This window comes from Ictidomys tridecemlineatus, chromosome 15 (assembly GCF_052094955.1).
Source record: "Ictidomys tridecemlineatus isolate mIctTri1 chromosome 15, mIctTri1.hap1, whole genome shotgun sequence".
Taxonomy (NCBI): domain Eukaryota; kingdom Metazoa; phylum Chordata; class Mammalia; order Rodentia; family Sciuridae; genus Ictidomys; species Ictidomys tridecemlineatus.
The window spans coordinates 19,715,592-19,741,050 of record NC_135491.1 but is presented as its reverse complement, the minus strand read 5'-3'; the positions used below and the strand labels follow the sequence as shown (position 1 = coordinate 19,741,050).

General features: G+C 43.7%; 1 protein-coding gene across 10 annotated transcripts in view; it reads right to left on the bottom strand.

Moving 5' to 3' along the window:
• Positions 1–41: 41 nt before the first annotated feature.
• Positions 42–25,459, bottom strand: part of Ankrd27 (ankyrin repeat domain 27) — a 54,494-nt gene continuing 29,076 nt past the window's right edge. For 4 of the 10 annotated variants that reach the window (XM_005330636.5, XM_040279036.2, XM_040279037.2 and 1 more), the window contains 17 exons: positions 24,912–25,004; positions 23,540–23,667; positions 22,889–22,971; positions 21,802–21,917; positions 20,807–20,899; positions 19,322–19,519; positions 17,637–17,705; positions 17,414–17,533; positions 16,303–16,347; positions 13,947–14,069; positions 8,205–8,402; positions 7,261–7,380; positions 6,055–6,216; positions 4,373–4,484; positions 3,192–3,270; positions 2,930–3,002; positions 42–1,373 (listed from right to left, as the gene is read on the bottom strand). In XM_005330636.5, the coding sequence (XP_005330693.2) occupies positions 1,137–1,373; positions 2,930–3,002; positions 3,192–3,270; positions 4,373–4,484; positions 6,055–6,216; positions 7,261–7,380; positions 8,205–8,402; positions 13,947–14,069; positions 16,303–16,347; positions 17,414–17,533; positions 17,637–17,705; positions 19,322–19,519; positions 20,807–20,899; positions 21,802–21,917; positions 22,889–22,971; positions 23,540–23,667; positions 24,912–25,004 (2,049 nt within the window). In that variant the 3' untranslated portion in view covers positions 42–1,136. Of the gene's footprint in view, positions 1,374–2,929; positions 3,003–3,191; positions 3,271–4,372; positions 4,485–6,054; positions 6,217–7,260; positions 7,381–8,204; positions 8,403–13,946; positions 14,070–16,302; positions 16,348–17,413; positions 17,534–17,636; positions 17,706–19,321; positions 19,520–20,806; positions 20,900–21,801; positions 21,918–22,888; positions 22,972–23,539; positions 24,838–24,911; positions 25,005–25,459 lie in introns of those variants that run through there. The other 6 variants (XM_021730059.3, XM_078032202.1, XR_013430818.1 and 3 more) reach the window with 6 other exon arrangements.

The following is a 25,459-nucleotide window of genomic DNA, read 5'->3' as shown; positions in this document are numbered from 1 at the left end:
GGTTCAATCCCCAGTATTGGGAAAAAAAATACCATGACACGTTCAAGAATCATAAAGTTTACTGTTTCTCTTCCATCATTTGGCACATATCCAAGGCACATTAGAAAATTAGAAATCATAAATTACTTTGTAGAAAAATAACCCCTCCCTTCTATACACACAAGAATTTCCAAGAACATGCACAAAACCATTTCCCTATTACAAAGTTATTTGAAAATGTACTCAGGACAAACCCATGTTTATAAGCTGTAGACCAATAACATAAAAAAATAACAGTATAATCTATAGAAATTTATAAAAATCAATAAATTCTAACTTAAAATAACTTTGACCTGGTTTGTGCTGTAAGTTCTGAATCTGAATCAAAAGATTAAGATGTGCCAAATCTACTCTCTAATAACCATCCATCAGGTGTGACATTTAAGGGAGGTTTTTAACGGAAAGGGATGTTTCTAGAAACACTGCTACAGGTATATATGTGCAGTGACCAATTATCTGTACTTTGTTGGAAGAAAAATTATATCCAACTTTTTCTATATAGTGCAGAACAGGTCTGATATGTCCTTTTTACTAAAATGAACATCAAAATGGCATTTAGGCATATTTTGGTTCAAGTGTTGCTTTGCAAAGGAACATTTTGCATGGTCTATTTCTTCATTCCAATATGACATTTCTGCATGGCTTCCACAGTAATTTACTGTGACCTAAATCGCTTCTCTTTAGATTATCCTGGAGTATGGGTAGGGAGGATATTTTAGCTTATGGCTTGCTGATTTATACACATCACAGAGGTTTAGCACCTTTCCATGGAATATCAGAATCTGACAGTGAAACCTCTCCCTATAACCAGGAAATCCTTAGAAACATACATCCCAATTAAGGAGCTGGACCCTACTGAAATTTTTGTCCATTTTCTTTCAAGTGTATTCATTAGCTTTGAAGAGGAGAGAGATGGTGGTAAAATTTTTGTTGCACTTATTCCCTCAGCCACAGAAAAGCTTTCAGGAACTTTCTGCTGAAGAGTCTTTCAAGCCAGTTGTTTGAAAGTATACTCAGTCCTAAGCTGTATTCATGCTCAGCATCATCTTATTGCATACTCACTTCTTGGCAGCACACTTAACAATGACTTATTACTGTTAAGACTGGGAAACGCCAGCCCCTTGGGGCAGGGATAGGTTGTCGGCAGTCTCTGGACCCTTGGGAACAACTGGGTCTTCGACAGTGTGCCTGCGGAGCATTTTCCTGTTTCCAGGAGCAGTTTGCTTCTGCCTAGGCCTCTCCTCAGGCCAGTCATTCTTTCCTTCATTAGCAGTCTGCGATCTGCTCTGGTCTGGCAGGTTATTCTGTTTCCGTGTGATTCCTTGCCTTTCAGGCTAAAGAAAATGTACAATTCAGTTTATGTCTACACTGTATTATAAACCACATGACCACACTGCACCTACAGCATTAAGTCAGCCCTGGTCAGGTAGGTGGATAATGATCTGATCTGATTGGTCAAATTAAGTGTTTCAGTCACATCTAAAACTGACAAAATATACATCCATCTACCCCTGTGGGCTACTGTGGGACAATGTGCTTAGTACTCCTCAAGCATATTTTCAATTCTAACATCCCTGTGATGACAGTGTGTCACGTGCTCACCACCTATACATTGTAACTACAGAAAGCACCCAGAGAAAGTGCTTTACACATTTGCACACTTTGTAACTCTAAGTATATATACTGCAGTCCCACTCCACAGCTGAGGAAATAGAACTAGCAGTTAAGCCATGTAACTAAGTCCCGCAAGGGAGAAGCTAGCACTTGATCGAACTCAGGCGGATTTAAGTTAGTGGGTTTCCCACTAAGGAACAAATCTATTAGCAAAGCTACAGAAAATTAAGTGTGAAATAAAAATTTGTTATGTTAATAGAAATCACTTTAATATTCTTGGGCTGGGGTTGTGGCTCAGTGGTAGAGCACTCGCCTAGCACATGTGAGACACTGTGTTCGATCCTCAGCACCACATTAATAAATAAAAGATATTGTGTCCATCTACAACTAAAAAAAAAAAATTAAAAAAGAAATCACTTTAATGTTCTAAAGAAATGATTTAAAACTTACATATTTGTTCCAACAAGCCTATGCTATCAATTCTCAACAATAAGAAAAGTCATATTTCTAAGAATCATAGGTAATTTGTTCAAAGTTAATTAAAGCTGTTCATATGTTGCTTCTGTTCTAAATACATTTTGGGGTCAAGGTACAAAAATCAACTTGATTTTTTTTTTTTTGAGCATAGATTGGGCTGTCTCTCCCTCTGGAGAGAGTAAGCATTCTCCCTTGAGTGTGTATTCTTGCTTTACCAGTCATCTCACTCTTGGGATTAACCCCCTTTCCTACTTAAATGTGTATCTATTTTCCTAAATAATCAACTGTCTATGCCTTAGGAAAAAATAGCACAGATTGTAAAGCAGGCTTCATTTTATGCAAACTTTTTAAATGGTGCAGGGGAGAGAACTACTGTACACACTGAAACTGCAGCTTCCCAGGCTTACTACTGCTTCCCACCTTTCACCACTCTCCTTTCTCTGCTCAGAAATGTATTTTAAAATTTATCAATGAAGTCCATACTCTTGACTGTCCCACTAAAGTACTGCAGTCTTAATTGCTGTTAACTCTTACAATGAAGACTACCATTAAATGAAGATGACTATCATGGAGAAATGTGTTTCCTGTGGACCACTTTTGAAAAAGTCAGGTTTTTAAAAGTAGGAATATATTGGGGCTGGGATTGTGGCTCAGCGGTAGAGCGCTCACCATATCACATGTGAGGCCCTGGGTTCAATCCTCAGCACCACATAAAAATAAATAAATAAAGATATTGTGTCCAACTAAAAAATAAATATTAAAAAAAAGTAGGATTATAAGCCAGTGTTTAATAACTCACCTCATGCAAAGAACCTTCAGTAAAATTAGGGACACTTCTATCTCTTGCCATAATCTCCCTAGAAGTCTTCCCCCTGAAACCCAAAATAAAAAATAAATATTTGGAATAGTGGTGTGAAACACTCTGGCCACAAGATGGCAGCATTGGATGACATTATTACTGAGAATTCATCCGCAGGTAATTAAAGCTGTTTATATGTTGCTTCTGTTCTAAATATATTTGGGGGCCAAGGTACAGAAATCAACTTGATTTTTATACTCACCTAAACTGACCACCTGAGTGAACAAAGTAAAACTGTCTTGTAAAAGGTTCATCTGGTAGATCGTACATTTTTGAGTTCCCTGTAGGTAAAAGAATAAATAACTGAAAACTTAAAAAATAGTTATATTAAAATTACAGCACAGACTGAAACTTTCTAATTTCTTAGTTTAACAAAATTTAGAAAATTAAGCATTGACTTTGCTTAACTATAGTAGCAAATACCTATTTATTACTATGGGAACCTTCGTAAAACAAGGATAAATCCTTCATACACTGATACTCCCCCATTAAAATCAATTATGCTGAGGTAGCCTCAGAATTATCCAGATATGTACATGGTGGTGCATGCCTGTAATCCCAGCAGCTCAGGAGGTTGAGGTAGGAGGATTGCAAGTTCAAAGCCAGCCTCAGCAAAATCGAGGTGCTAATAAGCAATTCAGTAAGACTCTGTCTCTAAATAAACATACAAAATAGGGCTGGGGATTTGGCTCAGTCTTCAAGTGCCCCCTGAGTTCAATCCCCAGTACCCACCCCCCCAAAAAAATAAAAACAAGAAAAGAATTATCCAGATATGTAAGTGGAGTTATTTACATTATTGCACTACACTACTTCTTAAAGATAATAGAACAAGGACCTCTTTAAACTTTTAACAAAGGAGAAAATATTTCCACAGCTATTTGGTAACTGCTATTCTAATTACCATCAACCTCCATACACCTGTACTTTTTTAAAAGTTGGGGGCAGGGATGAAGTTCAGTGGTATAGCGGTCCTGGGGCTTCAGCCCCAGCATTGGGGGGGGAAAAAAAAGACAAAAAGATGCATTCACTCTGGAAGTCTAGGAAATGCACCAGAGAACACGTGGCTTTGGAATATGAGGCATAACAATCTACAAGAGGTTACTCCTCTCCAGGGGGTAAGTTGAGGCCTAAATCTTCAGGTAATGAGGTATTGCTGGGAATGTCTGATTTCCTCAGGAAACATAATCAACCAGAAAACTAGTATTTAAAAAAAAAAAAAACTTACCCTCATTTGAGAAATTCAAATGTAACATACATTTCTGTGTATCCCTCTCAGTCATAACTATGACATTTTACATTTACAATTAAATGAAAACCATCCACTACCCATGAATTTGCAAATAAACCTAAGTTGAGAGCTATAGAAAGAAAGTAAGCACTTACATTTTTTCCTGATCTTAACGGTCACATACTCCTTGTGATCTATTTCGGCAACATCATCTAATGAGGCAACACAACTTGGTACTACTTGAAGTAACTCCATTATTTTCGAATTCTACAATTTCAAGGGAAAGGTAACAGTAACTTTAATTCTTCATTAGCATATTATTGATCTGTTGGTATAGCTGTGACTGTACCAAAAGAAACCTGAAAAACAACTATAAACAAAACTCTGAGGCCATAAAACCTAGTGGCAAGAGCAGCCTGTGTGCTGGGGGTTAGCTCAGCGGTAGAGTACTCACACAGCACACACAAAAGAAAAAGGAAAAAAGAAAAAGAAAAACCTGAATCTGGAACCTGACTGCCCTCTACCAGTTACCATGGGCTGGCTGTTTAACCACTCCATGCAACTGGGTGGCAATAATAGGCTCCATTATTGGGTGGTCAGGGAAGGTTATCAAGGGGCCACCACACAATAAGGACTCAATAAAACCGTCACCATCATTGTCCTTAGACTAAGTACTGGAGTTTAAAATACTTCAGTTCCCTTAGGAAATATCAAGCTCACAGATACACCCAGAAACACTGCTTCATCAGCCAGCTGGGCATCCAGTGGGCTGACACCTAAAATTGTTCCCCACAGGCCCACCCCTTGCCAGCCATACACATCTCCTTAAACCACACTTCATCTCCAGATGAAGACAACATCAAAGTTAAAGGAAAGTCACCGAAAACTCAAATGAATATAATAAACCTATGATCAGGCTGGATTTTGGTAACTTTAACATCTCGGTGGGGTCATTTAATAGCCTACTAGCTGTCCATTCCCACGCTGACTAGAAAATCAGACAGATTCACCATGAAGACACGAGCTGGAAAGAGCTCCCTTCTCCCAGGAGGAAAGGACTTTTTCTCACCAATTTCCCACAGCACTAGAGAGGGTGGGGACCTGTTGGGACTCCCCTTCACAGGTTTAGTTTTGTTCTGTAGAACTGGGGATTGAACCCAGGGCCTTGCACATGCTAGGCAAGCACTCTGCCACTGAGCTACATCCCCTCAGTCCTTTTATTTATGTATGTATGTGGGGTTTTTTTAAACTTTTTATTTTTTTTATATTTATTTTTCAGTTTTCGGTGGACCTAGCATCTTCATTTTTAATTTTTTTATGTGGTGCTGAGGATTGAACCCAGCGCCCCGCGCATGCCAGGCGAGCGTGTTACCGCTTGGGCCACATCCCCAGCCCCTGTACGTATGTGTTTTGAGACAGGGTCTCGCTAGGTTGCCCAGGCTGGACTTGAACTTGGCATCCTCCTCCCTCCCAGGAGTGGAGAATACAGGCAAGTAGTTTTAAATCCACAAACAAAACTAGCTTTCTCAATCATGCTGCAAGGATGGTGAATCCAGAATGGTGTCTGAACTTGCTATTTCCCTTTGGTACTTGATCGCCCATTAAGTATGTCAGATCAGGGTGCTAACTGGGGTACCTCAACACAGACCTTTGGAAGCTACTCCTGAAAGAATGATTCCTGGCTCCCTGAGCCTGCCACCTTTAACCAGGTGTCAAGGACCAGTTATCTAGCCACACAGGTGGACTTGGCCCGGGACCCAAGGATCAGATCTGGGAAAAATCCACAGAGGGCTATGTGGGAGCCTGAACTCCTAGCTCCAATGCTGTCTGCACTCACCTGTTCAGCACAGTCTATGGCTGTGCACTGCCTCTTGTTCAAGATGTGAACTGATGCTCCATGAAGCAGAAGCAGCTCCACCACGAAGACATGCTTTTCTATCACAGCCTCATGCAGAGCTGTATTGCCCTTATTATTAGTAGCATTAATGGAAGCCCCATGCTAGAAGGAGAAACAGCACAATATTAGGAATGCTAAAAAATCTTCAAGGCAGAATCTACAGGGTAGACACATGGGTATACACTATAAAAGTCTTTCAACTTCTATGTCTGATATTTTTCTTAAAATGTTGGGGATAAAAGTAACAGTAAGAGGGGCTGGGCTGTGGCTCAGGGGTAGCGAACTTGCCTGGCATGTGTGAGGCACTGGGTTCAATTTTCAGCACCACATACAAATAAATAAAATAAAAGTCTATCAACAACTTAAAAAATATTTTTAAAAAGTAACACTAAGAAAGGACTTATGAACAAAGGTATTTATTGCAGCACTTATCACTATAGCTGGGAAAAAAAAGATTAAATTTAAACAAATAAGAAACATTAAAGAAAACACTAGGGTAAATCCATACTTACTTGACCACTAAAAATAGTGTTGTTATTGGTTTTGTTTTTTGGGTTTTTTGTTTTGTTTTGTTTTTGGTTTTTGGTTCCAGGGATTGAACCTAGGGATGTTTAACTACTGAGCCGCATCCCCAGCCCTTTTTATGTTTTATTTTGAGACAGGGCCTCACAAGTTACTTAGGGCTTCACTAAGTTGCTAAGGCTGGCTTTGAACTTGTGATCCTCCTGCCTTGGCCTCTCAAGCTGCTGGGATACATCACTGTACCTGGCTTAATCAACGACCATTCTACACTAAGTTAAAGAGAAAACAACACTGATCTAAAACTACACACATTTTTAAAAAGTCCACCAAAGTGGATTATGAACAAGGTGGGTTTTTCCTGCCTCTGTGACCCAGAAGGCCACTGGGCTCACACTTCAGGGTAACAACTCAACTTACCCATGGTAGGTGAGGTCAGGCCTACACCGCCAGCAAAAGCAGAACCCAGGTCCTAAGCACTGCCTCCCTGACACAGCACCAGCTCCCTTCCACACAGAACCACTGTGGAAATGTGGTGCAGAGCTCCTCTTCTGGAGGCCTGTGACTAACAGGTGGACCAGCTCAGAGAATGGGGAAAAGGCCTGCTGGAGCTGGGAGGGGCCTTACCTGTAGCAACAGTGCTGCGACTTCATGATGGCCACTGGAGCAGGCATAAATGAGGGGTGTGTTTCCACTTATATCCTTTTTATTGGGTTTCACATTAGAATCTAATAGATACTTCACCACCTAGCTCAGAGAAGAAAAAAATTCAACCTCAGTTAAAATGTGCAAAAAGAAATCTCTAATTTGAAACTGATTTCTCTCTGCTTACTGAGAAGGCTCTTGAGACATATATCTGACCCCAGGGAAAGCAGACCAGCTGGAGGCAGGGAAGTACCATCTGCTGAGGGTCTGCTCTGGGCCAGGCACTGCACCGAGCACTACTGTTCTGGTTTAATTTTTACATCTACCCTATGGAGAGGTGGAATTATGACTCAGAAATTAGGAAGATGATGCTGAAAGCACACTGCTGAGTGTTCAGGATAGAGATGAAGACCTGAGACACGGTCCTTGTCTTTAAAGAGTTTACAGTGGAACTGATAAAGGAAACAGAAAAAATATACACATAGATAATTTCTATAATAAAAATAGTAATTTAAAAACACAAACTGTTCCAAAATTCTCTCTTGGACCCCCTCCTACAGGGCCACGGCTGTACTTCATAAAGTACGAAACTGTTTGGCACAGACCTACAGGTGGAGAGATGAACAAGACCCAAGTGTAGAAGACAACTCTTGCTGGGATCAGAATCAGAATGACAGCTCTGGGTCATACAGATGTAAATGACAATGGGCAGAGGTCTGGCTCCACTCCCAGGGAGCACCAGAGTTCTGTGTTCTGCTGCCAAGTGCTCCTGCCCTGTGTACTTCAGAATTTCAGGGTGGGAGGAAAGAAATGCAAATATCCTCTGGGCTAGACCCTAAGACCTTTCCCCTCGCACATTTCCCCCAAGTAAGTTCCTGCTACCAAAGCTAGCACCTGCTACAATGCCCAAAAGACAAAGCCCAGACCTGAAAGTGGCCCTTCTGGCAGGCCAGGTGGAGGGGGACGGCTTGGTTTGCATTTCTGGCACCTGCGTTGGCACCATGCTTCAACAGGAGGGGGATGAGGTCCACTCGACCGTGCAGGGCAGCAACATGCAGTGGGGAAGAGCCATCCAGGTTAGTCACATTCACGCCAAGCCCACTGGTAGGAATCCTTGCCAGCTTCTAGTAAATGCAGAAGACGGGAACAGAAACAGAAACATCATCAGTACTTAAGAAATTGGGCTGAAGGAATGATTATCACTTGTCCCTGACACACACAGCTCCTATGCAAAATTTGGGATCACAGTGGCATCTGGAATCACAATGCCCACAAGTGAATTCTTATTACTTTAGAAGGTAATAAGACCACAAGAATAACCTCTATTTTTAGTAAAGCAAAGCCCCTAAAATGATATCCCTTTTTACCAGTCAAATGGTGCTAGGATAACTGGATACCCACATATGGAAATGCTGCACATCAACCCTACCTTACTGCAAGCACAAAAATTAAAAAGGCATCATAGTCAGACACATAAAAGCTACAACTATAAAGCTTCTTAAAGAGAGCAAAGAAAAAATTCTTTGCAACAATGGCATAGAAAAAGATTTCTTAGATACGATACACACAAAAAAAATTAAAGTTAGATTAAACTGGACTTAACAAAAACTTTAAATGTTTGCTCTTTGAAATATATGATTAAGATGAAAAGGCAAACTGCAGAATGGGAGAAAATGTGTGCAATACATATACCTCACAAGACTTAGGTCAACCAGAATTAATCATTTTAAAAAATTAAGTATTTTACAACAGAAGACAATTCAACTTAAAAAAGTTAGGCAAAAAGTTTGAACAGACCTAAAATAAAAGAAGATAGGTAAATGAATGGTCAGTGAGAACATGAAAAGATGTTTAACATCACCAGTTACTGGGAAAATGCACATCAGACTCAGGAACGACAAACTGAAAGGTGGGAAAACAGACTACAGCCTCCAGGGGGTCAGGGGAAGGAGGCCGGCTACAGTGGGGCAGGAGAGTATTTGGGGGTGGAAGATATTCTATATCTTAATTGTGGTGGGTTTGTTTAACCTCATGAAACTGCTCGTTACTTATCTCCATTCTCCACCTTCATTTTTATCATGAATCCTCCATTTTACTGCTAGTGGTTTTTAAATCAATCATGCTGATAAAAGATCGATCAAAAGGGAGGCAAAAACTGCTGTCTAGACCATACCACTAAAAACAAACATTAGGTTGTAAATTATCATTATTGTTATTAGTATTATTATTATTGGTACCACAGATTGAACCCAGGGGCACTAAGCCACATCCTCAGCCCTTTTTATATTTTATTTAGAGATAGGGTCTCTGTAAGTTGCTTAGGGACTTGCTAAGTTGCTGAGGCTGGCTTTGAGCTTGTGATCCTCCTGTGCCACTGTGTCATGAACATGCACTACCACACCCAGCCTATGTATTAAAGGCTGAATTTTATTATATGTAAATTATTCCTAAAAAATAAAAAACAAATCCAGGGATGGGGGCACATGCCTATATTTTGGGACCAGCCTGGGCAACATATTAAGACCCCCGTCTCAAAAATAAATAATTTTTTTTAAAAAAATGAAGAAGAAAACACATGCACATAAAATGAAATACTCTAACATATTTAAAAAATATATATGTGTGTGGAAGCACACTCCTCACACCATCAGTAAGCCACAGCACTGCTGCTACAGGTAAGGGCCCCATCCCAACCTGCTGGCTGACACACCTACACTCGTCAGCAATGGCACCCTTACCAGAATGGCTAAAGTTAAAAGGTCAATATACCAAGTGTTGACAAGGATGTGGAGAGACTGAGGAAGGAGGTTCACTGGATCCTATAAATCCAATACCAACCTGGACAACATAGTGATATTCAATCTCTATAATAAACAAATATACAAGTATCACGAGTGAAAGAACACAGACACAAAAGAGTGATTCAGGTTGAGCATCCTTAATCTGAAAGTTTGATTAGGTTTACTCAACCTTTAAAGTCTATGCAAATATTCCAAAATTCAGAAAACTCTTGAAATCTGAAAAACTTCTGGTCCCAAGCATTTCAGATATGGAATGTCCAACCTGTACCTTACTGTTGACCACATAAAATTCTAGAAAATGCAAACTAATCTCTTAATGATGGAAAATAGATGGATGTTGCCTGGGACAGAGGAGTAGGGCAGCAGGGAAGGACTGTGAGGTGGCAGGAGGCAACGCCGGGGGGGACGGACACCAGGTGATGGAATGGTCTCTCAGCGCAGCAGGCCTGTGACAACTCAGCAAGCTGAATATTTACAAGGGTATGCTTTATTGTATCTAAGTTACAGCTCAGAGAAGAATTAAAAAAGAAAAAGAAAAAAAAACAAAAACAAATCTGACACACACCACTGGGCTAGAAAAGGATGATGGTTGGGGGAGGGATGTTGATTTAATTCAGACATGAAGCAATTTCGTGCCGTGTCTTTTTGAGAGATTACAAAAAGAAAAGAGGATAAAAAGAAGATGAGGGGTTTCAAAACAGCAAGGAGTATAAGACTTTATCCAATAAATTCCAGTGGTATTTTAATGTGGATTTTGATTTCTTACTACAACTTATGTGAACCGTAAGGAGGGGAAGCACACAGGAGCAGGAAAGTGACAGACACACAGCAGCAGGATACAGGAAGTGACCTGGACCACCTAGACTCAGACTTGCCAGGGCTTCAGCTTCGTGCATCCATCAGATCCTCGGAAACATCATCTGCCTTTTTAATCCCCAGGTTTTCCTCAACAGCCCACCTAGGGAAACTGGGTTTTGTACAATACACATCCAGCAACGTGAGAACAGATCTAATTTATATTTTACTCATGTCTATCTTACCCTGCAGCTAAAAAAGCTGTATGTGGATGATAAAAGGTAGTCACTTTCAATATTCTTAAGATAGAGTAACCCATCAGAAGCTTTTTTTAGTACTATCTTGCAATATAAAGGATAACACTAATCTGTTCGGTAAAGGCAAATTAATTTTCTTAGTATGGGACATTTATGTTTAGGTAGCTTCAGCATGAGCACATACTGTATACATGATACCGTTCACGACTACTCAAAATAAAAGGATTTGCATGCTAAACATCACAGAATGTTGATGAAAGAAGGTACTGGAAGAAATGGATCATGTTCATTGAAGACTCAGCATTGTAAAGATATTATTTCTCCCCAAACCAATTCATAGGTTTCATGTAATTCCTATCAAAACCCCAGCAAGTTTTTTTTTTCCATAGACATTGACAAGCTTATTTAAAAATGAACCTGGGAAAGCACAGGCCCTGGAATAGCTATAACAATCCTGGCTAAGCAAGTCTTAGGTAGGAGGAATCACTCCACCCAATACTCAGGCTTTCCACAGAGCAACAGAAATCAAGACAATGCAGGAGTGGGAGAGGGGCACAGAACAGAACAGAACAGCAAATCCAGAAGTAGACCCACACCATACGTAGTCAGCTGAGGTGCAGAAGCAGGTTAATGGAAGAGGGGTAGCCTTTCCAGTAAATGGTGCCAGAGCAAGTAAACCCGGCAAAACAACAAGTAAACAAAATCTCCAATCTGACCTCAATCATTGCATGAAAATTAACTCACACTGGGTCCAGGAATTAACTATAAAATGTAAAATTATAACTTAAAAAAGAAAAAAAGTCTTTGAAATCTAAGGTTAAGTAAAGAGATCTCAGACTTGACACCCAAAGCATAATCCAGAAAAGGAAAACTTGACAAACTGAGCTTCTAAATTAAAAATTTTGCTCTGCTAGAGGCCATGTGAACATTTTTCAGATTAAAATGCTGACTAAGGGGCTGGAGTGTGGCTCAGTGGTAGAACACTTGCTTAGCATGTGTGAGGCCCTGGGCTCAATTCTCAGCACCACATATAAATAAATAAAATAAAGGTATTATGTCCATCTACAACTAAAAAAAAAAAATCCAAAAAATCCTGACTGAAAACATTTGCAGACCATATATCTGACAAAGACCAAGTATCTAGAAGATATAAATAACTCTCAAAACTCAAAAAAAACATTTAAAAATGTGCAAAAGAAATGAACAGACATTTCACTGAAGTGCGTGAAAAGATGCTCAAAAAGGCACACGGAAGATGTTCGACATCATCATCCACCAGGGAAACGCATATTAAACCATGATGAGGGAGATCTATACTCCTGTCAGAATGGCTAAAATAAAAATGGTGACAACTCCAAATTCTGGTGAGGATGTGGTGAACTTGAACACACTGCTGGTGGGAAAGTGTGATGGTAAAGCCACTCTGGAGAAGTCTATCAGTTCCTTGTGAAACTAACCATGGATTTACCGTACATGCCATATGCTTGGCAATTGCACTCTTGGGTATTGATCCTAGAGAAACGGAAACATCCTCACAAAAGCCTGTTGGGATCATGTTGAGTGAGCCAAGCCAATCCTCAAAGCTTAGGTACCTTGTGATTACCTCTGCGTGATCTTTCTTCCTTCACTTCCCTTTCCCCTTTGCTCCTCTCCCTTTCTCTCTTCCCCATGAGGTCTAGCTATATTGCCTAGGATGGTCTCAAACTCCTGGGTTCAATGGACCCTCCTGCCTCAGGCTCCGGAGCTGCTGGGAGGACACATTGCCAGGGGTTAGGGATAGTGGGGATGGGGTGGCAAAGAGAGGGATAACGAAAGGCCAGCAAGAGTGATTCTTCTTTTTTTTTTTTTTTTAAGAGAGAGTGAGAGAGAGAGAGAGGAGAGAGAGAGAATTTTTTTAATATTTATTTTTCAGTTATCGGCAGACACAACATTTTTGTTGGTATGTGGTGCTGAGGATCGAACCCGGGCCGCACGCATGCCAGGCGAGCGCGCTACCACTTGAGCCACATCCCCAGCCCCGAGAGTGATTCTTCTTGTGGTGAGAAAACTGTTCTCAGCTTGAATGTGTTGGAGGACAGACAAACCTGCAGGTGATAAAACCTCACAGAACTAAATACATGCACACAGACAGGCAAAGTGAAACTGGAGAAACCTCAATTAAGAGTAATAGATTCCATCAATGTCAATATGCTGGCTGAGGTTTTATTTTTTACTATAGTTTTGCAAGATGCTACCACTGGGGACTGGAGTTGTGGCTCAGTGGTAGAGCACTTGCCTAGCACGCATGAGGCACTGGGTTTGATCCTCGCACCACATAAACATAAGTGAAGGTATTGTGTAAAAAAAATAAATAAGTTGTTACCACTGGGGGAAACTGGGCAAAGGGTAGAGGAAACTCTCTGTACTTGGAGGCTGGTCCCCTCCAAGTGCAAACCAACACGAGCAAAGGCAGCAAAGAAACAACTCGTAGCCTCCCCAGGGCGCTCCAGTGCAGACAGAGACCCTCGGGCATGTCTGTTCATGACTGCCATGCGGCCTAGGGGCCAGCAAGCACCAGAAACACTGAGCACGTGGGCGCCACCCTGCTGGCTCACCTGCCCATTCAGGAAGCAGGCCGCACAAGCCGGGTCCTGCACAGGGTTAGTTTCTCTCCACTCTGAGCAAATTAACCCCCACCCCCACCCCCACATATCTCAGGGGGTGCCTTTTAATAGCCAGCCACTCAGTAATTATCTGGCTAGGAAGTAGAGAACTCTCCTAAGGGAAGAGAGAAGAATATGCCAGTCCCCCTCCCCCAATAGAGGCAAAGCCAAACCTTCTGAGCAGGAGCACATTTGGGGCACTGACACAAGGGATGACAGAATTCATGATCTGCTGCACCAATAGTATCATCCACCTCATCCAGGTCCTCTTCTGTCCACTCCAAAAGGTAACGCACCTGGTGTTGGGAGAAAGAGGAACTAGAAGTTATCCTTGGCGCCTGTGCAAGCTATGTATCTCACATACACATCTCACACGCTGAACTGTTCCCAAGACAGGGCCTACACTTCCTTCCTCAGCCACCAAATTAATTTATAAATGGCTTCTTCTCCCTAATGCAGACTCCCTGTGTCACCTGTGCTCAGGCTGTTCCACCTCCTTCCAACGAGGGTGGGGGACCTTCCACAGCTCATGTTAAAGTCTTTCTTCTCTCTTTGAGGGACAGACTGGTGCTGCACTGGGGTGAGGGATTTCAAACCTGCACTGAGTAAGTACATTCTCCTGTGCTAGCTATGTGCTTTCAACAACCCATGAGGCAGCTCCAGAGTCCTCCCTTCAAATCTGACAAAACTCAGGCCAAAAAGGTTAATAACACATTCCAGAACCCAAAACTAGAGAGTGGTGGTGGCACCCATACATAGGCCCCTGACTCCACTAAAGTGTTCTTCCCACCGTTGTGTACTAGCTCACAGGTGACAACATTGAGAAGACCCCAAACAGTTCAAATTTATGTAAAGACTGGTTTCTAGGATGTTAAATTTGGGGAAAGGAAGCAATATAAATGCACTTCTAGGTCCTGATGTAGGTGCCAAGAAATTAGCACATGCCTTCAAGGAGGGACCATTTCCAGAAAGACCCCATTAACGCCAAACCTTGTGTCTTCTAGGTCCTTTCTACATCCCTGACAACTCTGCAGTGGAAACATAAAGGCATCTATGCAGGGGCTGCAGCTAACAGACTAGAGGGTAAAATTCTCAGGTAATCTCTCTCAGTAAAAAGGGAACAAGATCGGGGTGCAAACCTTGGAGGCAGGTGGCCTTGAGAGGGACTTGGGATGTGATGGCATGTGAATGGTGACTCAGACAAATGGGCAGTAGTCTCTGTTCATCTGCTTCATAAGTGGCCCACCCCACTCGCCACAGTAGGAAACAGAACAGATAATGTAATCATGTGGGATAGTGTTAGCACTTCTACACAGGCTGGGCCACTGGCTCACACCCTGGCTCTTGGAATACCTATAGACAGACATCCTCCTTTGCTTCTGCAAAGAATGTTGAGTTCTTCTGGGACTGATCTCACGAATGGAGCTACCCAGCATCATGGGCCAGACACAGATACCCCTGTCCCCAGAGAGGATCTGCATATCATTTTGATTTTGATGAACTGACAGAGGCCACCAGGCAAAGGCTAATATTCTGATAACCATAAATTGCCTCCCAAAGGCTATAAGAATCAGGCCTTAGCAATTTCTGTTCACCATCTTAAACTCAAGCATTAGTGAAAAACATACATCACCACACTGGTCTCTTAGAAGATGACATATTCCAGCTGCTCTTTTTTTAAACACCTGATTTATTCCTCCAAAGTGGAAGATATATCCCTTTCAGGAAGCCAAAGGAAGCCAGGGAAACCACCCTGGGAATCTCACAAAGGCTGTCTCCACTGATCCCATCAAGAGTGTTCCCTCTCCTGACAGTGATGCTTAGAACAGGTCCTTCTCTCAAGCCATGAACTCCTCACCAGCCAAAGACCTAGAGCAGCCAGCAGCATCTTGTCCAGACCCCTGATTCTGACTCCTCGAAGGCCCATGCCTCAGACCTCAGCCTCCTGGCCCAAGAGTTGGAGCTGTCCACAATGCTATCTGGCACATCACACCTCTGGCCTGGCCTTGGCCTCTGCCACCTCTACCCCTCCCCACAACTCTGCACTCTTTCAACCAGGAAGCCCACCTTGCTCCCTAGCCAGAAGGCCTGGGCTCTGAGCCCACACTCTATGCCACTGAGCATGGCTGGTCTTCTTGCCAACACCTCGTCACATTCCTAGAATAGGAACATCTACAAGGCAGGAGACACATTCACAATGCACTGCCTTACTTGTTTGGAAAACACGACCTCACCATTACCAAACATGCACTCAATGTGCCACCTTCTCTGTGGAGCTGAACAAAGAAGCCACGCAGCTTCAGACTGGACTAGCAACAAGAAACGCAGGTATAGCCTCTTTAAACTGAGAGCGAGCTTTTAAAAATGCTCTTCCAGGGCTGGGGTTGTGGCTCAGCGGCAGAGCAGTCACCCAGCACATGTGAGGCCCTGGGTTCGATCCTCCACATAAAAATAAATAAATGAAATAAAGGTATTGTGTCCAACTACAACTAAAAAATATTTTTTTTAAATGCTCTTCCAAAAACTCACCATTTCTAGATCTCCATCAGCAACTGCTCTTAAAAGTTTTTCTACCTTAATAAAAGGAAAAAGAATGTTAGGAAAATGATTTTAATAACAAAATAATAACAGAAATAATAGACATCTGAAAGTTTAGTGACCTTCATTTGTCTTAGCTTGTGGTGTTAAAGTGGATCATTTATTACCTTTCTGACAAACCCTAAAGCTGCTCAGAAGGATCTGGAAGGTGTGCGTGTCACTGCCACTTATACAGTATAACTGCTAATTATGTGGAAGGTGAGACATGGTGACCCTGACAGTCACCTCCTGGGAAGATAGCCACCCTGTGATTCAGAACCATACTCACTGGGCTCTCGTGAGCTCCTATCTGAGGGTGCCACAAGGGTGAACATCCCTTCCTGAGGACAACATCAGGCCTGTTAGACTGTGGACTATGTCTCTTGTGCTCTTTGCTGTGGCTCCTGGAGCTAAGCTTGCTGGACCTTCTGAGAGTAGATCACAATTTGGGGTTGCCGGGAGCACTAGGGCTACCAGTGGATCATCAAAAGAGCTGAGCAAGAACCATACAATGGTCCACTCCTCAGTTAAACAATGAGACAGCTCCACTGGACTGACACTGAATCAACTCTAAGACAAAAGGGGGGAAAACCTCAGGCTATAAATCACCTCATACAAAATGCAACTTGTGTCTACTTCTCAATGTTTACCTAAACTCATCAAGAAGCCAGGAACTGGGCACATCAGGGCATTAAACTGGGTGCTGAGGGGTCAGCATGGAGGGAGAGGGCAGAGAACACACTTTGTAAGAGGTCTGAAACCAGTGGGCCTATAGGTAGCTTTACTTGTATTCTTAGGATATATTCTGTCTCTATATCTGTCTGTCTCTCTCTTTCTCTCACACACACACTCCACCAAGCAAAGAGCTCCAGGGAGGATCCTGGAAGAACCAGCAAAAGTGAAGAGCAATGTGAGATACAGCTGGGTCAGGGTCAACTGGAGGGCACTGACCACCTCAGTGGAGGAGTGGCTGTGTGAGTAGCTGCATGAATAACAGGCAGAACGGCAGCTCTCATCAGGGCTACTAGGTCCTCTTCAGGGACCTCCCACCTGGAAGGCTCACCTCTCGGTAGTCCTTCTTGGTCTCCTCCTGTCTGGAGCTCCCTGACATGGAGGAGAAGCTGGAGGTGGAGGACCCTTGGCTGATGGAATCCACAGAGCGTTGAGGGGACTGTTCAGGGACCTACAGTAAGAGAACCCAGATGAGAGATGAAACTTGGGGATACAGACACTTGAGAACCAGAGGAGAAGCCCTGGGCTCCAATACAAAAGCTCTGTTGACTTACCTCAGAAGACCTTCTTTCCTTTGGCCTTCTTTCCAAAGACAGATGATGGGCTTCCATCACAGACAGAATCTAGGAAGATAAAAAGGATATTAAAAGCCCTGAATGAGACAGGCTACAACAAAGCACCATCACCCACTCGTCTGTCCACTTGGGATGTCAGCACAGCAGGAGATGTAGGTCCTGCAGCCCAGCCACACCTGCTCAGGTGAAAAAACCAAGACCTGAAGCAGGCAGGAATGTATTTAGGATCACATGGACAGCGAGGGGCTTCCTCCCAGCATATGATGCTCCTCCTGTCCAACGGGGTGTCAGTGCTTCCTATGAAGAGCTTCAAAGGTTCTCTTATCTGGACCCTGGCTGGTTTGTCCACTGAGTGTGACCATCCCACCAGAACCCACAAGTCTCAAGTTGGGGAAGCTCAGAGCTGAGTCAACAGGGCAGCTTCTCTTTCCTCTATAGATCTCCTTGCAGAAGGGCCTTTGGTAGAAGCCACAGTGGTAGGAGAATCACCCTTGTGATGTGCTGAGATTTCCCAGCACATCAGTCCAAGGGTGGCACCTTAGTTATTTGCAAAGCTGAGTCACTGTGAATTTGGGGGGAAGTACAGCTAACATCTCCTGAAGCCAGGGGCAGGAACTTAACCCTTCAAAACCAGTGCTACCACAGACCTTAGGCTAAGAGTTCTTACGGCATACAAAAGCAATAGTAAGTAATAGACTCCTGCTAGTGATGGCTGCATTTACAGCACAAATCATAGTGATGGTCTGTCTCATTTATCAGTGAAGATGAATGCTTATCTCCAAATCCACCGGCTATTATGTCTGAAATGTGTACAACCTTTTGTGTATCAATCATACATCAATAAAGTGGTTTCAAAATAGACAAAAACTGTGCTACTCCCAGAATAAGAAGTTAACAGCTAAAAGAATTCCCTGGAAAAGAACTGGAAACCACTAAAGGGAGCAAGTTAAACATCAAATGGCAGGAAGTTGGGTCTGAGTGAGGGCGATGACTGGATCACTCCAATAAAATGGAATCACTTGTGTGAGCCATGATTCACTGATATTCTGGGCACCCCAGAGGGCTCCACCTCACATGGCTGCTGTTTTCTCTGGTGAGCTCTCCAACCTGTTTCTCTTAGGCATCCTGCCCACCAGGGCTATGCAGAGAGGCAGAGACACTAGGCACTGGTCTCTGTGAGCAACCCTCTTCCCCACTCATCATGAATGGAGAACACTTCACCACAGAATGCCAAAACCATGTTTCCAGAAGATAATGCCAGGAAAAAGGGGAGTGAGTTATTACAAATCAACTACACGACTAAAGTTTCTAGAAGCTGCTATGATGGAAAACAGGGTTTAGACACTGTGTTCACTCTCCCAATTCTCTGTCCCTGCTTTTCTCATCCAGAGCCATTGTCCCCTTTTTCACCCAATCCATTTGCTGGTGAGCCCAAAGCACTCAGAGCACGGGGCCAACTCTGCTGGGAGTGGCTCCTAAAAACTGCAGTGAAACTGGAAACAATATAAATAAGTAAAACCTATTAACAATGAGGCCCCAAATGTAGCAGGGAGCATGAGGGCCAAGTTCTTCCTCAGGCATTAATGCACATTTGTCCAGCAAGGCCAATCTATGGACATTGATTTTCTACAGTCATACTGCTGCCAAGAGATGAAAAGAGCTACCTTAGAGTTTAGTGCGCATTTGAGCGGTGTTTCTTTCAGTCTGTTCTGGATCTCTGTGGGTGCTCCATTCTGTAGCAACGTCTCTATGATGCCCTGGTAACCCCAACGTGCAGCTATGTGTAGGGGTGTGTCTCCTTTCTCATTACCAATATCCAGTCTGCACGCCTGCACATCGTAGTAGACCAAAGCCTTCACACACTGCAGAGAAATTGGAAAATGGCAATATCAGTGCTCATGCTCAATCCATGTTCTGGTTCAAACAAGGCTCCACTAGGAAGCAAAAATGCAGCAATGGACAATTGTAACTCAAGGGTTCCATGCTATCTGATCAGGACATCTCATTTTTCTCAAAAGTTCAATAAGGGATGGCTGGCTGAAACTAGACAGGACAGATACCATGGCAGGCCATCCCTAGGAATGCTATCCCTTAAAAAGCCTGCTTGCAAGATTGTCCTTTGGCCTGCAACAATTCCTGGGGCACTTGTATTTGGAGATCATTCCCACAGTTCCCTCACTGAAAAGGTGGCTCACTGGGCTTCTGCTGTTTTATACAATGATGTGGTTTATGCTGAACATCTGTTTTCCCTCTAGAGCATGGAATCTTGGCACATGCTATATAGAGGGTGCTCCGATGACTAGCCTTCAATAACATAAGTCTTGGGCACTGAGTCCGTAATGAATGTCCCTGGCAGTCCACACTGCCTGTGTGCTGTTATAACGCATGTTGGAGGAACCAAGCACATTCTTTTGTGACTCCATAGAGAGAGAACTGTTTGAAGCTCAGCTCTGGTTCCCTCTGGACTTCATCCCTGTCCTTCCTTTTGCAGATTTGGCTATGTGTTCTTTCATTGTAATAAACCATGGTCATAAGTAGTATGATTGTATTCTGAGTACCAGCAAATCATTAAACCTGTAAGTGGTCTTAAAGACCCTTGACACAATGCATATGACAGATCATTGTGCAGCTATTAAAGAATGGGTGCGATGAATATTGGTGGACCTAGAGGACTTCGTTAAGGAGTACTAAAGTAGAAAAGTGTGGTGCATGAAAACAGACAGGGCATGATCCCATTTTTGTACATTAACCACCAAGCCCAGCCTAAACTCTGCATATGTATAAATCTATCTTTATATAACTCTGGAGAAGAAAAGGAGGGATAGTGGGTAGCAAAAAACAAAAGACATAGTAAAATAGAGGAGGTGAAACTTAAAAAATTCCTAGATGTTACCATCAAAGGGAAAGACTGACTATATACAAAGATAAGAACCAGATGGTAGCAGGCATGGAGGAAAATGGGCAAGGAAGGAAAATGGGATGAGGATAAGGTAACGGGCAACTAAGTTTTAGATTTCTGCTACTTTGAAACAGCATCTGTAATACATTTAAAAATGTTAATTAAAAAAATTACACACCCAGTGTTCCAATAATTTATCAACACAAAATTAAACTAGTCAGAAATTCATATTTCTCCCAGTGCCACTTACATCTTCATGACCATAAGTGCAGGCCAGGTGGAGTGGGGTGTTGCCATTATTGTCCTGCACCTCAGCGTTGGCCTTGTAGTGCAGCAGCAGCAGCTTGCAGAGGAGAGAAGACAGCAGGTGAGCCCTAACAGGAAGTGTGTTCTTGAGGCTTACAGGGGGAGGTCATTTGTTCCCATCTTAACTCTTAGTTATTTTTACAGGTTGAGCATTCCTAATCTCAAAATGTGAAATCCAAAATACTCCAAAAGTCTGAAATTTTTCTTTCTTTTCTTCTTTTGTGTTTGTGTGGGTGTGCGTGTGCACGTGCATGTGTGTGGTACTAGGAATGGAACCCAGGGCCTTGCACATGCTACCCAAGGGTTTTACCTCTGAACTACATCCCCAGCCCCCAAAATCTGAAACTTTCTGAGCACTAACATCACAAGTAAAAAGTTCCACACTTAACCTCAAGCAACAAGTCACAATCAAAATGTAGACACAGTTAAAATACTGTATAAAACTACTCTTAGGCCATGTATGTAAGGGATATAAGAAATCTGAATGAATTTTGTATCTGGACTTGGATCCCACTCCCAAAATATCTCATTAGGAATGTGCCAATATTACAAAATCCAAAAATATCTGAATTCCAAAACACTTTGAAGCATTTAAGATAAGGGATACTCAAACTGTACTCCTATTAAAATGTTACCACTACTCTTATTCTTCCTGTCCAAAAGTTTAGAGACTAAAAAAAGAAAAAAAAAAGTCTATAGTCCCACCCTTCTCTCAGCAGATGACCAGGAAGCTTCACATCCCAACCTAAGGATTTTGTCGAGAAACCCTGGGCAGGCGCCATGGCCTCCTAGTACCGATCACACTGCGGCAGCAGCGCCTACGCAGAATGGAGAAGGCGTGGTGCTGGGAGAGACTGGGGTGCAGCACAGCCAGCAGGACCATAAAGCCCCCATGCAGAGCTGAGCTCCTCTGAGCACTGTGAAGGCACCGCTGCTCACCGTCACACTCTGATAGCCCTTCTGACACGCCAAATGAAGAGGAGTGGACCCGTGATAGTCCGTGGCGTTCACCATGGCACCCTTGGAAACCAGGAGGTCGATGAGAGACGCCTGCCCTACAGAACAGAGGGACTTCAGAGTGGAGAAGGAAAGAGAGGACCTTCCCATATCTAACGTGAAACTCCAGCACCACCTTGTCTTCCTGTGCCCTGGCAGGAGACACCAGGAGACCCGTTTCTTGCCTGAGAGGAGCCAGAGCTAATGTCAAGTCAGGCTGTGCAGACTCAGAATACTTTGGGGACTCAGATCAGGTCTACCTCTCGATAATAAAAGGCAATGGAAAAGAGCTTTGATATCAACAGAAGAGTATATGGTTCATCAATTTATAGGGTGAAATACTTTGAACCCATTCAAAATACTGACAAGGAGAAATGTTCCGACACATTGCCAAGTGAAAAACAACACAATCCAGAACAGCAAGAGCCCCCACAAAACCAAACATTTTATATACACACACATGCAAGCATGCAGACATTTCAGATACTAATGAATCAAAACTATCTCAGGGAGATAGAAGGATGGTGGATAACTCTGGAGGAGTCTGTGTCTTCTACCTTGAATGTACACTTTTAAAGACAACACAAAAACAACTTTTTTTGAGACAGTGTCTTGTTGTGTTGCTCAGGCTGGCCATGAGGCAGGCAATCCTCCTGCCTCAGCCTCCCAAGAAGTTGGGATTATAGACACATGCTATCAGGACTGGCTCAAATTTACTTTTTAAAAGCAGGGTTATAAGAACTAAAACTGACAATCAAAGACCATTCTCATAGCTAGGATGCCAGTCCTCCCTTAATGGCCAGCAGGCCCAGGCAGTATCTGAAGTTTCTCCACATAGTGAGAACCATATGCAAGTGCCCATCTAGCCCAGAAGTCAGCCTGGGGCCATCTTCTCGTTCCTGCCCTTGTGTGCTGGCCCCACAGTACAACCCCTTCCACCACCCCTATCAGCCAGGCCTGGGCTGGGATCATATTTCTGTGCCACCCGCTTCCCTCAATAACCCACAGGAGCCAGCCCAAGACCACATACCACAGAGAGCAGCCACATGAAGAGGTGTATGACCCCTGTCATCTCTGGAGAAAGGAGTGACAACTGAGGGATCATTCAGCCTCCTAAAATAGAGGAAGACACAGAAAAACACACCATGAAATGGCCTGTTACAGCCTCTTCTGGACCAGGCCGGACATGCCAGTGACCTGGGGCTGCAAGAGAGATCACAGAATGTGACCCAAGATGGTTCTCTTCGATACTGTCCCAGGGATCAAACAGCCCTTGCTCGGACTCCTGTAGTGAGAGGACCTGAGGCCCAGAGTTCTAGGGTCCCCTCCCCATCAATCCTTTAGGCCTCAAAACCCTGCAAGACAGCCTGTTGAGGATAATGGGAAACCAAACATGGTACCAGGGAAAAGTAACATTCTCCCCCATCCTGAAACCCCCTTTCTGAGGCTAGGAAGGCCCTACTACAGCCTGCCCTGGTATCTGGCCCAGCAGCATGCAGGTATTTTTATGACCTCTATTCCACCTAATTCTCCAGAGAGACACAGGTCACTGCCCACACCTGACAAGAGGCAGCTCAGGTACAGTGAGAATAAGGCCACATTCACAATCCCATGGGAAATACTCCCCCAGTCTCGGGTCTCCTGTTCCCTGACACGCCAAGCCTCACCAGCACCCTCTTACCCAGAGATAAGCTTCTCACAATCATCACAGAAACACAGTGGGTGACACATCTTTTGGACGGCATCTTTGTCATGGTCTTCTTGGCTGAGAAGCCTTTCCACTTCTTTCTGGTTACCTGACGCAATGTGCTAAAGAGCAACATCCCAGATAACGTCAACATTAAGGAATCATTCGTTTCTGAAGGCATGAATTTTTTTAGTATTGACAGAAACGTACATCTATGTGTTTATGGCTAAAATGACCCACTCCCTGGGATGTGCTTCAAGATCACTGGGGCAGATGGGGAAAGTGAGGAAGGTGGAGATGAAACAAGATTGGGTGGTTTGCTCATTACGCTCTTTTCTTTGGAAATTTCCCATAATTAAAAAACAAGTATGACAAAATTCCAGATGCACGGGGAAGGGGAAGGTGTAACACATCTCTGAGCCTCAGTGTGGTTTTTGACACCTCACTAGAAAAGCCTCCGTCCTATTTCTCTTATTTTTGAATATAGCCTCAGCTTGGAGAAAATTATCAAGAGGCCCCATCAACCTGCAAGGCTCAGCCTGTGAGTCCCTGGATGTGTTCCCTCCACAGAACTCACTGTGGCACCAGGTAGCTGAGAAGCATTAGCAGGCACCCTGAGGAGGTATGCCCTCACCCAGCCTTCAGCGGCTACCCAGAGGGCACCCACCAGTCCCCCAGGGATCATTCAGCATCAGAGTAGGGAGCTGCCTCTATGTGCCCACCATCAAACCACCAGAAACCTGATGGGTTCCCAGCCTGGGGTGTGCTCACACAAACACCTGGTATATAAGCACCTTGAGCCAGGAGAGGCAGTGACTCTGAGAGGGCTACCAAAGAAGGTGCCACTGAGCCAGTCTTAAGGAACAAGCAGAACTTGGACAAACTGAGAGAGGAGGACTGCCCAGGCAGCGGGTTCTGAGGCCCATGCCTTCAGTGAACTGTGCAATGAGGCCACAACTCTGCCCACACTGGAGGGGATGGGAGACGGGCTAATTCAGAATTTAAAACCTCGGCATTCCTACCACCCACCCTGACTGGCACAAAGTGTACTTCAGAGTTTGCACAGATCACCTGGTGGGTTTTTTGTTTTGTTTTGTTTTGTTTTGTTTTGTTTTAAAGAGAGAGTGAGACAGAGAGAGAGAGAGAGAGAGAATTTTTAACATTTATTTATTTTTTCTTAGTTCTCGGCGGACTCAACATCTTTGTTGGTATGTGTGCTGCTGAGGATCGAACGCGGGCCGCACGCATGCTAGGTGAGCGCGCTATCGCTTGAGCCACATCCCCAGCCCGACCTGGTGGGTTTTATAGACATTGAAAGATGGGCATTCCTTTGCCTTCTGTAGGCAAAGACGTCTTAGTGTCTTACCTTAAATAGGCAGTCAATGGGAGTTGAGGTCATCTGAGAGAGTAAGCTCATCCTCTGCTTAAGGAACAGCCTGTCACCAAATCCCTCAGACTCCTGCAAGAGACACCAAACCACCTGTTACCATGTATCACAGGACATTGATGAGGACCCTCCCTCAGAGAGGGACCAGCCACCATCCTTGACATTCATCACAGAGCAGCAACGGCAGGTCTCTTCTCCTGCACCTGGATCTGCTCACCAGGAGAGAGCAGACTGTCCTCCAACAGACAGCAGGGCCACCTGGAAGTGGTGGCTCTGAGGACTGCTGCCTGTTGCGGGAAAGCAGGACACTGGTGACGCGGGTGTGGAATTTGTCATCTCTGCATGCGGAATGTAGCACACTCACACCATCATCCTCCAGATGGAAACTGGGGTTGTCCTGCTCTCCTCCCCCTTAAAACTTGTCCTAACACCTGCATGAGCCTATTCCTTGCCACTTTAACCAGCACCTCAGACAGGAAAACCATCTGACTGGTTGGTCTCTACTTTCAATGCCAATCAGCAAGAGA